This window comes from Ostrea edulis, chromosome 7 (genome assembly GCF_947568905.1).
Source record: "Ostrea edulis chromosome 7, xbOstEdul1.1, whole genome shotgun sequence".
Classification (NCBI taxonomy): domain Eukaryota; kingdom Metazoa; phylum Mollusca; class Bivalvia; order Ostreida; family Ostreidae; genus Ostrea; species Ostrea edulis.
In genome coordinates, this window is record NC_079170.1 from 77,146,306 (window position 1) to 77,163,977 (window position 17,672).

The window sequence follows — 17,672 nt, forward strand, 5'->3', positions numbered from 1 at the left end:
TCCTTAATCATTAAAGTAAAGCTTTCATACTTTGAACATGTAGTTATATCCCATTATCACATGGATATTGTGTTTATATCTCTCAACTTATTCTGCGTATGATCAGTTTTTCAAACGAGACAGGCTACTGACAAACAACTGATGGTGCAGGGGTTTCGATAGTCTCGTTTGGAATCAGCATTTTGCATATTTTATAAACGTTATGCTATCTAGTTTGCCAATACAATTTATCATTGTGTCAAATGCTGTCGGGCGTGTTTCTTACTCGTTTCATACCGATCGTCAGGCCGTCCTTGGCACATTGATTGTGACTACGGATAACTCCGCTTACCTGATCAGAATAAAGGGCCCATGACGGGTGTGACCAGTCGACAGCGGATGCTTACTCCTCCTAGGCACCTTATCCCACTTCTAGTGTGTCCAGGGATCCGTGTTTGCCCAACGTTCTTTTTTGTATTGCTTATGGGAATTATGAGATTGATCACTGTTCGTTATATTCCATTGAAAATTGATATCTACTGAGTTCTCAGTGTTGCCTAATATTGTGTGATTTATATTACCAACGTTGTCATTCATTGTGACGTCACAAAACAAAGCACAATTATTTACGCCGTGATATGTTGACGTTGCATAGCAATTTGTATTTTATTTTAATCCACGATGCAGAAAAGATGAGAAACAGTAAAACTTGGAAAATTTATTGACAAATTGCAACATTTTGTGGCGAGTATTTGGCACAATCCATTCAAAATTAAAATCTACCCCTAAGGCCAGCCTGGAGAATCACTAAGCACCCAGGAATTACCTCCCTTTCACACTGGCGCAAAGCGCCCCAACAGATAACTGTGACGGGAACACACCTCTTGGTACCCCCTTTCAAGATTGAATGCCACATACAATGAAGAATTTCAGTTCTGATTCGAGCTCTACCTCTATCCTGTCTCCCCCGGTGAACACCTTGGTGAAGACCCCAAGGGGTAAACCCAAAAACTTGTCCGTGGTACAACAAGGAGCAAACAGGTCCCCCAGGTACCACTGAAGTGACCCCAAATCCTTCCCAGTGCTGAGGATAGATTTTCCAGAGTTTTGAACCAGATTTAAGAGAAATCCTCATTTATGGTAATCCCCGAATTCCACCAAATGGACTTGTTTATTCAAGTCAACTCATTAAGATCGTTTCCATTGTACCTGAACAGCTGTTTCGCGGCTAATGTGATTGAAAGGTATCAAATTACCAACCCCTCTCTTGTTTTAAAAACTGTTTGATCTTGCCATTGGCATTCTTGCGCACGGCCTCAACCTTAGATGCATCTTTGGCACTGTGCCAATACAAACGTGGTAGCATGTCAGACCACATGATTGTCAAGTTAGGGCTAACAATTTGTTTCTTAAGAATGAACATTTGATGCAATAGAAAAGTTCCAATGCAGGAACAATTCCTACACCATTGGAACCCAGATGTACAACCAGGTAGTCTGGGGAAGGATATGTTCAAACATGGAGTCAAAGTATTCCCATTTCATTCCCCTAGTTCTAAACCATATTACACTGACTTGCTCAGTTGCAAGTACAGGTGCTTCCCTCCTTGAGCTTTATTAGTATATATGAAATAAGCAAATGCTAATAAATTGGAATTAAGGAAATCTAATATATGTGGTGTAAGCGCTCGACTTCCACCTTCCCCACTGCTTGATTGTTTGATCTGGAATGTCCCTCATTGCTGCCTCAGTGGCAGCTCCAATACGAAAAGAATGGGATTTAAAACGTGCAGTGCTAATATGACAAAAACTCAAAGATTTAGACAAGAGAGCAGCAAACTGATAACCGTGAGGCGATTAACGTCAAAATGCACTAGCAGCGGATTATTGGATTGTAATGTGGTGTTCCTGACTGATAAATACTGGCGAAGTGCGGATACAGGACAGGCAACATTTACTGTTTCTGAAAGAAACAAAGTACATGACCTACCTGACTGGTCAGTTTTGAATTGCTTAACAAGGGCACTGCTAAGCGGAGCATCCCCTCGCGGCAGGAAATATCATGAACATATGCATGCATTATATCCAAATACAGGTTTTTGTTAAATATATATAGCTGTTTATTATTGATTAAAATTCAGATACCTCTAACATCATTAGGTGGTGGTGGTGGTGGTGGGGAGATAATTAATATGGCATTTTTAATAAACCTATCAAGGTGCATATGATCTTGGGGGGGGGGGGCATATACATACGTGATTGTTGGGCAGTTTCCCTTATTCCTAGCAGAAACATATCACGTATTCACTAAATTTCAGTAATTTACTTACCTGAATATACCTCACAGTTGTTGTATGCAGAATGTATGAACTCAGAAAATTCCCACGGAAGCAATATGTTTTCGTTATGTAAAAAGACAATATACCGGTGTTGACAGGTCGACGAAGCTTGTGAAATGTCTTTATAGCTTTCAAGAATTATGTATGCCTCAAGAATTAATTCAGAATTAATTCTGTAAACAGACACGTGTGGTAATCTGAATTAATTCTGTATTGTAAACACGTGAGGTAATCTGGTAATGAAACCGTGACGTTCATCAAATTATTTTAATTACTCAGTGTCAGAGATGGCACTTTTAATTCCTACAGACTGTCTTTGCGCACGCCAACGTGCACTAATATGACAATGCATAAATACAAACTTACCTGCAGCATACGTAAGCTGTCTCGTTTTCTTTAAACTGGTTCCCTGTTATTTGGTGCAACCGAAGCGACCAGAATCGTACCCTGACAGGGTACCAGTTTAAATTAACCGGAAGTGAGTATTGTTAACTCGTACATAAAATTTCACGGTTTTAAGGTGGTAAAGACGCGATATTTTAAGAAATATTTCACCGATTAATTTGAAAATGAATAGGGTTCGTCTTTTTACAATGCCACATATGTATGCGAAGGCTGAGAATCGTTAGTGCAAAGGTTCTCTTTAAATCTTGCCCACAAGCTGTAATGGACACACTAACACACACACGGACATACGCACAGTAACGATGCCATACCCCCTCCGCAACTAGTTGCGCGAGGGGATAATTAAGCGACGACCATTGGATCTAACAATGTCGACGTTACTACGTCGCAATGGTCTTAAGTCAGAACTCTTTAGTGTTATAGTAGTTAATTCGCCTACGCGCAGGAACAATGCCAAGAAAAATGCAGCCTGGAATAGGTAAGTTTCGTAGCTTGATGTACAAATGTTTCCCAGTACCTACAAGGATGTTATATGTAATTGGACATCGAGTGTTTTTTGTCTGTGTAAGCCTGTTTGCTCCTTCCAAAATTTTAGCCACCAAGACGGATTTGGTATTGCCTTGCAGACCTTGAATTTTGAACATGTAAGACAATCCAGATATATAAGTTCTCATACAAGAGGGTGACCGACCTTTGAGAGACAAGTATGCTAAAAATTGCACAATGTGATCCAATGGGGCTGGCCAAACAACTGGTAGTCGGAACTGATATCTGAACTGATTGAAGCTTTCACACGCTGTATTATAGGTCTGCCAAGTTTTGTCTGCCACAGATGCCTGCAGTGGTCTGCTAGCATCTTTCCTTATACCTGTCATATTTCTGGGGGAAGTGGGGTAGGCACTGGATCTGCCCGAGGTGCTAATGCCCGCAATCGAGACCACTGACAACGAGAAATTGAATCTGCTATGGCATTTGATTTTTTATCTATATACTCCGCTCTGAATATGAAATTAAAGGCTAGGGTTTTAAGCACAAATCGCCTGACCAAAACCAGTTAGAACATCTCCATACAAATCCGTCGCTTGAATATGACGAATCCTTTCTTAATCCAAATTTCCCGTTGTCACAGCTGCCAAAGATTTTGCCGTCCAAATCAGCTCTCTTACATAAGCACAAATATAAAAGAAGAAAAAAACTTCAGTTTTAGGGGCATTTCATCGCAAATCAGCTGCTCAGTTTGTTTACATCAACACCAGTGACGTCGTATCAAACGAATATCCATGCGAATTACGTATACAAAGCGCATATGACCATTTTCCTCAACAACGGATTCCATTTATTTTGGAACAAAAAATGTACGTCTTCTTGCATTATTTTTCATTTCGCATTTAATAAAACTGATTTATAAAACAGTTTTTAAAACTTCATTTTAAAAAAAGAAATTCGAATTTGGGCTTATTGTGTGATTATTATTATTTTTTGTTTAGCGATTTTATTGATCCCTAACACGATCGTATATATATATATATATATATATATATATATATATATATATATATATATATATTATACAGTGTATATATATATAACCTAAACCGCCTTCGGCGGCACACATTTTAGCGCCATATTTTGGGGACCGGTATACTAGAAGTGTTCAGATTTTTATCAGAGGCAGGATAAAAGTGTGTACACGTCTCTTGCAATTGCAGTCATTAAGAGTATGTCTGTGTTGTAATAGTTGTACGCCTTCTACAGTGTGTGGAGAATTTCACTTGGTGAGTTGTCGTACCATGAAAACAACAAAGAAACGACTTTGCAGCAATATACCTCTCTTTAATGAAGATATGCGCTTACTAATCCATATTCTCTCCACAACAGTAAAATATTGTTTCTAATTATTGAAATACAAAACATTTTGTTACCCAATGTTCATTGTAAAAAGTTATATGATTGACCATTTCCTGTGTTCGGGATCGTAGTTCAATAAGGGAAATCACAACACATTCGGGTCTCTAGTTTTATACAAACAAAACGTGTAAAGGTTTCTCTACTATAACCAAATCTGCAAGAAAAAGAGAAACAATATATGTATCATTATATGTTTATGTATTGATGTAAAGATATCAGCAAAAAATTATTTCCAGTCTTTTGGATACAAAATCCCAGAACTTTGTTGCCCTACCTTGCTTAAGGGTAATTTCACCCACCGATGAAGGAGCATTCCATTCTTGATTGTTCATTTTTTCTCCAACAAAATATATGTATGTATTTCCCGCTGCGTGATGGTGTACTAATTAGATCTATAGGTTGTAAGACGTTGTTTGGAATGTATTTGTGTATCACAGAATGCAATTAACACGCGTTGATTATACAGAGGAGATATGTTTGTGTTTCATTGTAAAATAACGAATAACAAAACGTATAATTTGCTAAGAAGACAACAGTTTCTCATCCTGGGTTTCGGAAGATAATGAGTCGTGGAACGGCGCCCGTCAAATTGTTGACTATCTGTACCTATGGAATTCTCAAAGCTTTCGTGGGAGCCATGCACTCTCCATTCTACGTGAAACGGATCAGGTTGAATTAATCTGTGATGAAACCTAATGTCAACAGTATTAGGCAGATGGTTGTTGTATAACTATCGGGATGATGGGCACGGGTTATGCCGGATGAATCCGCGTAAATCACGTGACTGTCATCTGATGTATCCATGTCCGATGTGACGAGGGGTCCGGGAATTGGTGTACGTGTACTGGTTTTCTATAATTAAAAAAAGGACATGTTTCTTGATGACATGTTATTTGCTATCTTTCTAAGAACAGTCATTGTTGCTGTACTGTTCATCATCACATTGACAGCATTCCCGTGGGGATCCGGGTTAGAATAGGTCCTCAATACTCTTTGCTTGTCGTAAGAGGCGACGAAACGGGGCGGTCCTTTGGATGAGACCGCACAAACCGAGGCCCGCTTCACAGCAGGTGTGGCACGATAAAGACCCCCTCCCTGCTCAAAGGCGTAAGCACCGAGTATAGGAAAAGTTTAACATGTTAAAAATAACACAGAGCATAAAAAAAATGATATTTTGTGTTTATGAGACGTACATTTCTCAGTCTATAATACTACATCGTCATAATGGACGACTTCCTTTTTGAAAAATGAAAGCCAATATTAACATCAGCAATACTTGATTATTCCTGCTGAATCTAATTGCCTAGCTGGATAGTTCAGTGTCCTCTGCTGATCTGTAGGTCATGGATTCGCGTCTAGCTGGGCTTTTTCCCTTTCTGATTACTTTCTACTAAAACTGCAAATTTAAATTAAATCAGGTAAATTTTACACTTTTCGATTTCAAAATATTATTGTGCATATCCTTCACGCTCAACCCATAACAGATTTCTCGGGGGTGCTATACCTCCTTTAACTACTAGGTCTTTCTCCGAATATTTAAAGGGGCATTGACAGGTTTGAGCTGAAAATTTTATCTTTCCATTCTTATTGTTTACTATGCTTATATGTAACTACAAGTGAGATACAGCACTCAGAATTCTTTGTTATGTAAACAAGGTTCGTGCCATGAAGATTTACATATAGATTGCTTGATAGAAAATAGCATGTTTAAAACAAAATGAGATGTGCTAAACACTAGAAAATATTGAATTATGTTCAGAATTAACTTGTAAATTGAAAAATCTGCTTTAAACGAACTTTTACTGGTATATATAGCTGATATGTAAACAAAAACAGACCACGAACTTTGTTTACATAACAAAGAATTCTGAGCTCTGTATCCCCCATGCACCTCGAGAACTGACATTCAAATTTTTACTAACCATTAGAAATACCTTAGTTAAGCATTTTAAACATTAAAAATGGAAAAATAAAATTTGAAAATTTTAAGCTCAAACCGTGTCCATGCCCCTTTAATGTCAATGACTTGAGCAAATAAATTGGTCGCTTAGCCCAATGTTTAGGAATCGTTCGATTCCGGGGGGGGGGGGGGGGGGGTATCAAATGAACGACACTTAAAATGGGTAATAACATTGAACAGTTCCAATATGAATCCTTCGGACGAGACCAAAAATATCAACCTTTGGTATCCATACAGATACGGGATAGCTGATAATGTCTTATTTTACAGTCGATAATTTAACACTGTGGCAATATTTGCCGAAATTAAGAAACGTGTTGTGGTATGACACATTAACACCAGCACCTGTCTGTATGGTCGTCTCCGTGTAGGGAGGGGCGGGGTGGCTTCGGAGATTATTGAAGATAACACGTCACACTTCGTGCTCTTCCGGACCATGGGCTTCACCAGAATGGGTACAAGCTGAACAGCTTCCGGTCCACATGTTCGGGCTATTTTGGACTTAATGCAATCCAGAGTCCTAGAGAGATCGCTTTGAAAAAACAAACAGATGGTCAGAAGAAAATTTCAAATTGTTTATGACGCATGGACGTGTTGAGATATACTAGCAATTAAGAGTAAACTATCACTTATCAAAATGAAAATAAATGTACATGTACTTATACACTAATTACAAATTACTAATATGAAGATGTGCTCAAGCATTGTAAGTCTAAATAGCAACCAATGAATCAGGCATTCTGTTTTCTAGTTCTTACCTACAAAGCTGATAGAAATCGTCCTCGCTGATCCACTGCATTAGGCGAATCGTGGAATTCATCTCCTTCTCAAAGCATCTTTCTGAATATGCTCCATACTCTCGAAAACAAGTCATGTGACGAGCGTAACCTAGCAACAAAAGGGTATACGATGACGAACATAATTCATTCAATGAAAATTAATTTTGGATCATGTGACATACATGTACATGCATTTTCGTTCTGCAAACAACTTTAATCCTTGCGTGTTCTTGGAAAAAAATATTACTGAGAAATTGATTGTTTTTGGGGTTAGAAATTCGTAAACCGTGTATCATGCTCTAACAATAAAGATCGGCGAGGAACCTGTACGATATTGAATTTAATTTTCATCCTTTTGATTGTATCGATAAAATATTTTTTATCTGACCAAAAGCAGAGAAAACACGGACCCCTGGACATATCAGTACCTAGGAGGAGTAAGCACCCCCTGTTGACCGGTAACAACCGCCGTGAGCCGTACATCTTGATCAGATAAACGGAGTAATCTGTAGTCAAAATTTAGTGTGTAAATAACGGTCATATAATACTCTGTATTTCATGTGAAGTATTTCTATGGTGCGATTATACTTTGACTCCTCTCTTGATTTTTACATGACTTTCGGTAAAAAGTAATAAATGTAGAAAATGAATTATTTCATTTTACGTTCATTGTAACTCATGTATTCGTTGATCCGCCTATTGAATATTACGCCTATTCCTTGTTACGCATATTCAGTTCTTATTACGCCTATTCAATATATGCTATGTACGTCTATTCAATATATGCTACATACGCCTATTCTATCATCATTGCTACACATATTAATCCATTGCTAATTTGCTACACGGGACCTGTTCCACTATTGCCACGGATATCATAGCCATTGCTTTACATACGCGTAGCTATCATTGCTACGTCATTCAGTCGTCGGTCTGAATGTATTCAAATCGATCCAATCAATTCCGAGATCTTACAATGTAACTTACAAGATTCTCTCTACGCGTAATCGATGTAAATTACATGTAAAAGATGTTATAAGAATTATAACAGGTAGGAAAATCCGCACACCTTGCACGTAAATGTGGTACCTACATGTATGTATGATTCATTAAACTTACACGAGTCATATAGAAATGTATGGACTAATACGTACGGGTGAATATCAATAATATTTAAATGTATGTCATTAAATTCAAAGAGTTTGACAAGAGCCTGTTTGAACAAGGTGAGACTATGGCATGTCAAGCGTTGCAATATTTGATCTTTTTCATTTGTATTTAATAATTTTGCATTTGTATTCTACATTTTCCATTTGTATTGTATATTTTTCCATTTGTATTCTATGTTTTCTATTTGTATTGTATAAATTTCCATTTGCATTCTATATTTTTTCCATTTGCATTGCATAAATTTTCATTTGTATTGTATAATTTTCATTTGTATTGTATAATTTCCATTTGTATTGTATACTTTTTCATTTGTATTCTATATTTTTCAATTGTATTGTATAATTTTTCATTTGTATTGTATCCCAGGGATTGTTTATTTTGATTTGTTACGATGGATTTGATTAGTTAACGTTGCTTTGAGAATTGTTTACTGATGTAGACGTAGCAATGAGGGTTCTTTAACGTGCCAACATCTGCCGCAACACAGGATATCTGGTTTTAGGTCATATCGGAAAGACCCGTGATTCTCACTTTTAAATGCCGAGTGTTTGGCAAAGGAGCAATCACTACTTATGTTTATGTCTTAGGTTTGATGCGGCAATGGCAGGAGCGGGGCTCGAACTCACAACCTCCCGCCCACAAACCAAGCGATATATCACCGAGCTACCGCAACCAGGTCCATGCAGGAATAGTTATTTTTAAAAATACGTAGTTAACAATGGTGAATCCAACCCCCATCCCACCCCCTCCAACATGATCTATTTTTATAGAACTGTCCAGAAAAGCATGCACATTTTATTTAGTCCGAATTCAGTAGATTCAGGGGACTTGGACCCTTGAGTTTAACATCGAGTTTCTTTTGTTTCAACTATTCATTGAATTAATTAATCTTGAGTTATCGTTTATCGAATTCAGTAATGCGCGAGATGTTGAAGAAGTCAAGTTCAGGAGCCACGTTTCGCAGGAATGTACCGTATTTGCTAAATGCAATGAAGTGACACCTCCCACCCCCCAATTAATTGCTTTTATGCGCCCATTATGATCATTCAAACTAGTCCCTGGCTGATCTAGATAATTCTGAACGAAAGGATGCAGTAAACTGCTGGATGTCTGGGGACTGTCTTAAGATCCCTAGTGAGTCCAAGGCAAAGCCTAGGTGGGGGAGGGGGCGGCTGAAGTCCTCTGAAACAAGTGCGTTTTGACAAAATAAAAGGTACATTCATGGTTTTTTTTTCGACATTTCTATACAAAATAAACAAAATATCATATTTGTGAAGGGAGGGGGGGGGGTCACCTGGCGCAATATTCCTCATTGCTAGCTACATATTATATGTATGTTCAACTAGTCCTATATGGAACCGGTCGCGGTAGTTCAGTGATATACCCTTTGGTACGTAACCGTGAGGTCGGATATTCGAGTTCTACTCGTGTCATGGCTGCATGAGAATCACCGATAATGTGACCTTAATAGCACACCCCGTGTTGCGACTGATGTCGGCATGTTAAAGAACCCCCACTGCTACGCCACTGTGCGATGAGCATAGTAAGTCTATTTGTGGTACGTCATCTACAGTTGGTGACGGCTAAATATAAGTGGGACCTACACGAATGAAATCCTTCGTAACAAATCAAAATAAACAATCCCTGGGATACAATACAAATGAAAATGTTTGCAATGCAAATGGAAATTATACAATGCAAACGAAAAAAAATCATATAATACATATGGAAAATATAGAATACAAATGGTAAATTATACAATATGAATAGAAAATATAGAATACAAATTTTAAAAATTGACAATGCAAATGGAAATTATAGAATGCAAATGAAAAATTATACAATGCAGATGGAAAATATAGAATACAAATGGAAAATTATACAACACAAATGGAAAAGATCAAATATTGCAACGTTTGACATGCCATAGTGAGACACGCGCCTTCTTGTTTCCTACAGGTCTGAGGAACACCATGATGTGGTGGTGATGCTCCGTCTGTGTCAGCCATAATTTGCTAAACTATTGTGTGTTGATATAGTATCTATGATATCTTTATAAAACGAGAAATACTTGCTTCGTTTTGAAATACTTCATAATGCTAATTGGGGTTATTTCCCTCAATTCTATTACTTATTAGTTGTGGAAACATCCAATCCACATTTACACCTCTTTTTTTTTTCTTTCTGAGAGTTTATGATAGCACGTTTACTTGACAATTTAACACTACGAAAAAAAAATGAATTCAACCAAAAGCAAGCAAAGGAAAAAAAAATAATAAAAACAATTACAAAATCACCATTAAACAACAACAAAAAAGTTTTTAAAATGAAAGAAATTATGTATATAAAAATACCCCCCCCCCCCCCGAAGCAAATACAAAACAAAACCAAAAGCAAACAAACAAATACATAAACACATAAAAAAAAAAATAAAAAAAAAAATAAAAAAAAAAATAACTAAATAAAATTTTAAATAAAAAAATAAAGTGCGCGTGTTTGCATTGAATATCTCTCTCTCTCTCTCTCTCTCTCTCTCTCTCTCTCTCTAAGAAGAAATCATCGGTCCTTGCAGACATGGTCATTACACCTCATTAATTAACCCTAAGTACTGATCTTAACCATCAGAAACAGGAATTGAATAATTCTCAAACTTGTTTTATTTCAATGTGCAGTGCTTGCTATCATCGTTCTAGCCACCTTAATTGTAAAATAATGAGGATTTTAGAACCGGTACAGATAAAACCCAAGGTCAACCGGAGGCTGCATCACAAGCAACATATGCACTCCGTCCCATAAAACGCGGGGGAAATGGTACCTCGTGACAAATTAGCGGCTTACGTTCATAAATGTTGTCATCATTGCACAAGGCAGATAGCTCTGGTTTGGCGCCTTCCAAATTCATCTGGGTCACCTCAATTTTTCGGTGAAGAGAGACGGGACAGAGTCTCTTCATATTTTCTATACAATCCATGGCTTGATTGTAAGAACTGAAAGATAAGTCATTCGAAAACTTCTCAATGTTATCTGATCCAGAAAATTCTAATATCAAGTTTGAGAAACAGTTTGTTTATTCATTTTGATTTATTTTCCTTTTGATTGGTTGCGCTGTACTGTTGTGGTGAGAGACTGGATATATGTGTCGTTCATGTAACTCCACTACAGAAATTCTCAATCAAGAACTTCTTCCTTAAATCGTATCCCTATATACATGTAACCCCTCTACAGAAATTCTCAATCAAAAACTTCTTCCTTAAATCATATCCCTATATACATGGAAACCCATTAAATATATGCATTGTTCAAATTCAAGTTTTCGAATATGATATTTTTCTCACATGCGAAAATCCCCGTGGAAGATATAAAAAGGAGAATAAAAAACTGTTCGTTAGACATTACCTGCAGAACGCCCGCAAAATTTCTACATCCACCCCTGAGAACAGCGTAGCACTACTTTTGATCATGTTTAACATCTGGGTGTTGTAGCTGGTAAAGCATTGGAATGCGTACTTCTGAACAGGGCTAGGACAATCAGGAAATACGTCACCTTCAGCAGTGGTACCTTAAGAATATCAAAAGTTATGCAGTTAGACGCCCATCTGACAGGGGCGGTAACTCTCAGATTGAAGATTTCACAATCCCTTTTACAAGATTGTCATGGGTATACAATGTACATGTGTATGTGGGATTCACCAACATTTTGGCGGGAGAGCATATCGTCCTAACATCCATTTCACCGTGGGCTCAAGATCGTTCCTAGAATGTTATTTTTAAATTTCTTATTAGTATTTACATTTAAATTTAGATGTTCAAGGATAGTCGACTCCTGATAGAATTCATGAAGCTGTGCAATACATTGAAATAAAGCAGATCGTTCTCATTATCATTCACACCGGGTTCACGATTCGATGTCACAAACTCGGAACAGCCTCGTCTCAGACGGCGAATCACTCGGAACAGCCTCGTCTCAGACAGCGAATCACTCGGAACAGTCTCGAACCATGTCCCTTCTCTGGAATTTCTCAATCCTATATTAATGCCAATGTCGGCTTCGATCAAATTAAGTCTTGTATCGACGGCGAATTTCCGAAATAGATCAGATGTTTAATATTCAACTTATTTTCTGTTTCAATAAAATCATTATTAAAGGTTTATATTCAGCGTTAAAACTGAGATGGGAGACGTTATGACATGCCCTGGTCAATAATATTATTTGAACCCCACCCCGCTTAAAATTATACGTAGTCCTTACAAGTTATGGAATTAACAAGAACACGTTAAAGTTTTAACTATTGAAATATTTCTACTTAATGAAGAAACTTTCGATATAGTAATTTTTTGTTACAAGGAATGTGAGAAACTTTCAATCTGGTAATTTCATGATGCAAGGGTTATGTGATCTGAAACACATACAAAAGAGGAGATCCACCATTAAAATTTAAGCGAGGTGTTAATCATTTAAATTTTAGAAACCAAATAAAGAAAATGAAATATAGAGGAAAAAACAAAAGGCAGGATGGGACCACATTTCTTATTTTACAAAAATTAAGTATTATGGACATGCGGCTAGAATTGGTAATTTTTAAAGCAGAGTGGTGGTTCAAATTAATTGCATAGGGTATGCAATATATGTTACACATAACACCAACTGTAGTATGAAACTTTATGCTTTAGTGTAGGCACATACATGCATACTACTTTACTATAATCTGCATTTGCACCAGGATGAATGCAATAATAGATCATCTTAAAACTTCATTCCCTTCAAAGTATTTTTGTTTTGTTTTTTCCTCTGTGAGTTTACAAAAAATAATGTTTTAACTCGCATCCAATGAGAGAGAGAGAGAGAGAGAGAGAGAGAGAGAGAGAGAGAGAAAACAACTTTAAGATTTTGAAATTTAAAAATATCCTGATTTGATGCAAATTGAAAATTTTCCGTCGTAAGGCACAGAGACGGGGGGAGAAAGAGAATCTTGTTAACAGAAATAATAGCCCTATAAAGATGCTATTATTATCTTAATTAGCAGGTGCGCTCTCGTAGGCAATAAACACGGTACGGAAAATAAACAACCCACTGTGGGTTCTAATGAAACTCAGAAACCGGAATTCCTCGATATATCATGTCAATTTGCTAGTCTAGCTGAAGTTAGTTACCCCCCCCCCCCCTCCTCCTCCTTTTTTTTTTTTTTTTTTTTGTTTTTTTTTTTTTTTTTTTTTTGTTTAAAAAGACAAATAATTCTGTTCTTTTTTCTTTTCTCAAAAACAATCATTTTGCGAGTCTTTTTATGATTGCGCTACTAAGATAATTTCAATCACATACTTGTAGTCTATTTTTAAATAGTTCATCACTTTAGATTTTATTTCCTGTCAGTTCGGAGAATACCTACATAACTATTAAAATAGTTTTTCCAGATCAAATCGGAGGCAACAATTTGCAAAATGTCGTGTTTTTTGTCAGAAGAAAACGGCGGACATAAATCAAGCTACGATTGATCCATCCCCCAAGTTATCGCAATCATTAGGAAAGATTAGAGGATAGCATAGCGTCAACATTCATCTTTATCACTTTCTCGCTTAACACATGTTCATCATCCATCCTGTTTCTATTTTGTCGATAGCTGAGAGGAGAATTTCAATGTTATGACAAAAAAGTTGGTGATGTTATTCTGCCGACATTTAAACCATTGTAACCTTTTCTATCTCGGAGAAATCGGCTTTTAAATCCAGAAAACAGATGCTTGGACGATACGTTGTGTATATGCCATCACGACAGGAGTTGGATATTAATTATGAAAATCGACAACTTCCCGGCGACATTTGTTAGTAAACACCGCGGAAAACACGCATGCATGAAGAAAAAGCATGTCCGCGAGAAAAACAGATGTAATGGTTCTATAATACAAACAAACCATTAACAGGGTTCAAAAAGAGTAATATCTACGTAAACTTTATAGTCAGGAAAGTAACCGAATCTAGCGGACATTCGGTCAAACGTCCAGTTACCCATCTTAAGAAAGAAAACAAATTTAATGGATACATTAACTCTGTTTCTCTCTTCTCTCTTTCTCACAGAATTTGTCAAACTCCAAACCAAAGAGAGAGAGAGAGACGGAAAAGCCCATGGTATTGTTTGTTATTTAAACCTCAAATTCCCGACGCAGCCCGCGTCATTATCAAGAGACATACATGAATGTATATCACGAATAAAACAACAAATATCAATAATCTATATCGTTAATAAAAATGATACTAATCTAAGAAATAAATTAGTTTATTAGTAACGATGTAGAATATCAATATTTGTCGAGTTTTTTTTTTTTTTTTCGTAGTGTGTAGTACATGTACATGTATGTGATATTTGTTTATGTAATATACATTATGTACGTCTCTTAATAAAGACGCGGGTTGCGTGGTGAGATGCAAATAATTGACAGTGTCATGGCTTTAATTTCCAGCGCTTCTATAAATCTTTTATTGGCCTTGTATCTTTTTTGATCCGACACTTTTAAGAAAGTAAAATATTGCTGGGTTTTCGTGCTATTATAATATGTAAGCTGAACAAGCAACGATTCAACTCGGATCGACTGGACAGGTTGGAATCATTTCAATATTTCATACAAAAGTCATTTCGCATCGATGGTCTGAATTGAATTGATTTGAATCATACATGTGTATATATTTTTCGACAAAAATATCAAAAGGATGAGGCACGAGTTCCAAACCTTAGATAGCCCTCTCCCATTACAATGACTTATAAAATCACCATACATTAAGAGTTGATAATTAGCAATCTACAACGGATACAAAAAATACAATACGTGGGGATTATTTGTGTTTATAGAGCGTACAGGTAGTATCATTTCTAAATCATAGTTAAAACGTCCATAATCAATTTTTTTTTTCTCTAGAAAAACGGTCACAATCATGTAGAAAAGATTGAATAGCCTTGAAAAGTTCTAAATTGTGTACATCAGAAAGAAATTCACCCCCCCCCCCCCCCCCATAGCATTAGATGCACATCTCTAAATTAGATATCATTGAATGACAGTAGTTTGTTCATTAAACAGGGACTTGCTGCAATATATTTTTGACACAAAATAAATGGTAAGCATCATCTATTAGTCCACACAAACAGTTTGGATTATCTATTAGGTTACAGCGAAATAAGTCAAAATTTGAAATGCAATTATGGCTCAACCTTGTGTGAATTACATTGAAAAACGTTTTCCCATATGAAAGTATCTTAGTGGTTTTACAACATTGTTTAGAAGATATTTCATAAAAGTTTTCATAGAAGTTGCTTCCCCTGTATGAACACTATAAGAGTATTCCAATTTCCGACAGCATCAAGAATAAAAGATTTGATGAATTATACCCAACTTTCCTTTTCGTAATGAAGAATTTGAAGAAAATCGAGTGAAATATCAAAGAAACTGCGCTTCTAATATCAGGTGCAATATTCTGTAGATACACGGGAACTAAATTATTGTATATATTATACACTGTTACAAGCTTAGCTCTATTTCTTCTAACTTTCAAGGTTCCCAGTTTGTTTCTAAGTATAATGAATTTCTAGAAGCAATTAATATAAGATCAGTAACTATTACTATTCTGGATGGGGTTTTTTTTTCTTCGATATATTTTCCAATACAAATGATAGGCAATTTCCTCAGGAATCTTAATAATTATAGCACGACAATTTTAACGGCTGGAAATTCCAACAGAAGAAAAGAAAAGTGTAAATTTAAATAATAAATTTCATTTTAGAAAATACAATAGGGCATGCTAATCTCATGTGAATAAAACGGAGTCTCTTGATACCTATCAACATATATATCAATAAGGTTATGGGGCATGTCACTTCTAGTGGATCACCTTATATTCAACATATCTCAAATGATACGTAAACCATCACACTGAACAAATCCAGATAGCTGAATGAAATAGTCGCTATGTACAGGGAGGTAAAGTTTTCATTATCAATGTCATAAATCATATATTCATTAATTTGCATTTTATTTAGGTTTTTCTGATTTTTTCCCCCCACACATATTGACTATTTTTATCATTTGTTAAATTTTAGAAGCATCTCAGTGCTAAGTTACATGTAGTATTGATACTAACATGAATGGCATGTATTATATTGCAAGAAGAAGAAATGTTGATACTTAAAACAGGTGTTCATTACGATAAGTACTTACCTGAAAAAATTAACAACTGAAGCAACAGAACAAACATGAAATATCCTGCTCTCTCGGAAACTGATGAATAAGGCTCCGCTTTATTTTGCATTTTGCATAGTTTGTAGAAGTGCACATCTAGCTTTGGCGGGGGAAGAATGAAGCAGACGACTGTGGCGCGCGTGGTCATCTCGCATCAAAATCGAGACATTTATTGCGGTCTGGCGGCCATAGTTCATCAGCTGAAAAAAAGGGTGGATGATAAGCCCCGCTACATCACGAATTTCCGAAATCTTTCTCCTGTCTCATTTTGCCGAAGTATCTTAAACATTTCGTGTAGCCGCGATGTTTATACATCTGGAGCTACGATTAGTACGCATTCAATACATATCTCTTTTTCCTAGACAGTCATTGTAAATCACCAAGCGTAAACATACCAAAAAAAAAATCACAAAGAAAAATAATTTGTTGAAAAGAAAAGAAACAAAGAAAGGTTATTCCTATGTATCCATATGCAGTATATAAATCAATAAGTTGAATTAAGAAGAATAACATGTATTCATATCTTTTGTCAATACCAAAATAAAGAAAATGAATATTCGCGAGAAATACAAGCCCGTCTTTTCAATCGCTTACGTTATAGTAAAATTATCTAGAAATGTTTGTTGGCTAAATCTTATCATTGAAATAATTACCATTGAAATAAAACTCATGCCTACTTAAAATTATTTTTTCAATGATGCGAGACGAAATTCGCTTGGTGTATTTTATTATTCAAACCCGCTTCAAAAGACCGTTATTACATTTTAATTAATTAATCTTGAAAAAGCTGTTTTTATGTTTCGAAGACGATTTCTAGAAGGTTGTACACATGCAGAATAGGGTTGGGGTACGACAGGTCGGGGTGATATTTATTGACCCCTCTTACCAAACGTGAAGCTGCCTAAGAGCCTGGA

The 17,672-nt window shown here is 36.3% G+C and overlaps 1 protein-coding gene across 1 annotated transcript; it reads right to left on the reverse strand.

Annotated features, from left to right (window-relative positions):
• Positions 1 to 4,534: 4,534 nt before the first annotated feature.
• LOC125657249 (uncharacterized) lies at positions 4,535 to 17,426 on the reverse strand. Its single transcript, XM_048887937.2, has 7 exons — positions 16,738 to 17,426; positions 11,936 to 12,098; positions 11,378 to 11,526; positions 7,349 to 7,478; positions 6,936 to 7,122; positions 4,905 to 5,482; positions 4,535 to 4,784 (listed from the first exon to the last, which is right to left on the reverse strand). The coding sequence occupies exons 1-6, from the start codon at positions 16,904 to 16,906 to the stop codon at positions 5,306 to 5,308; spliced, it is 975 nt and encodes a 324-aa protein (XP_048743894.1). The 5' UTR covers positions 16,907 to 17,426; the 3' UTR covers positions 4,535 to 4,784; positions 4,905 to 5,305.
• Between the last annotated feature and the right edge of the window lie 246 nt (positions 17,427 to 17,672).

Coding starts and splice junctions, on each gene's coding strand:
- LOC125657249 (XM_048887937.2), bottom strand. CDS start 16,906: ATGACCACGCGCGCCACAGTCGTCTGCTTCATTCTTCCCCCGCCAAAG. Junction 12,099..16,737: donor TCAGTTGTTAATTTTTTCAG/GTAAGTACTTAT, acceptor GATATTCTTAAG/GTACCACTGCTGAAGGTGAC. Junction 5,483..6,935: donor GGAGACGACCATACAGACAG/GTGCTGGTGTTA, acceptor TTTTAATTATAG/AAAACCAGTACACGTACACC.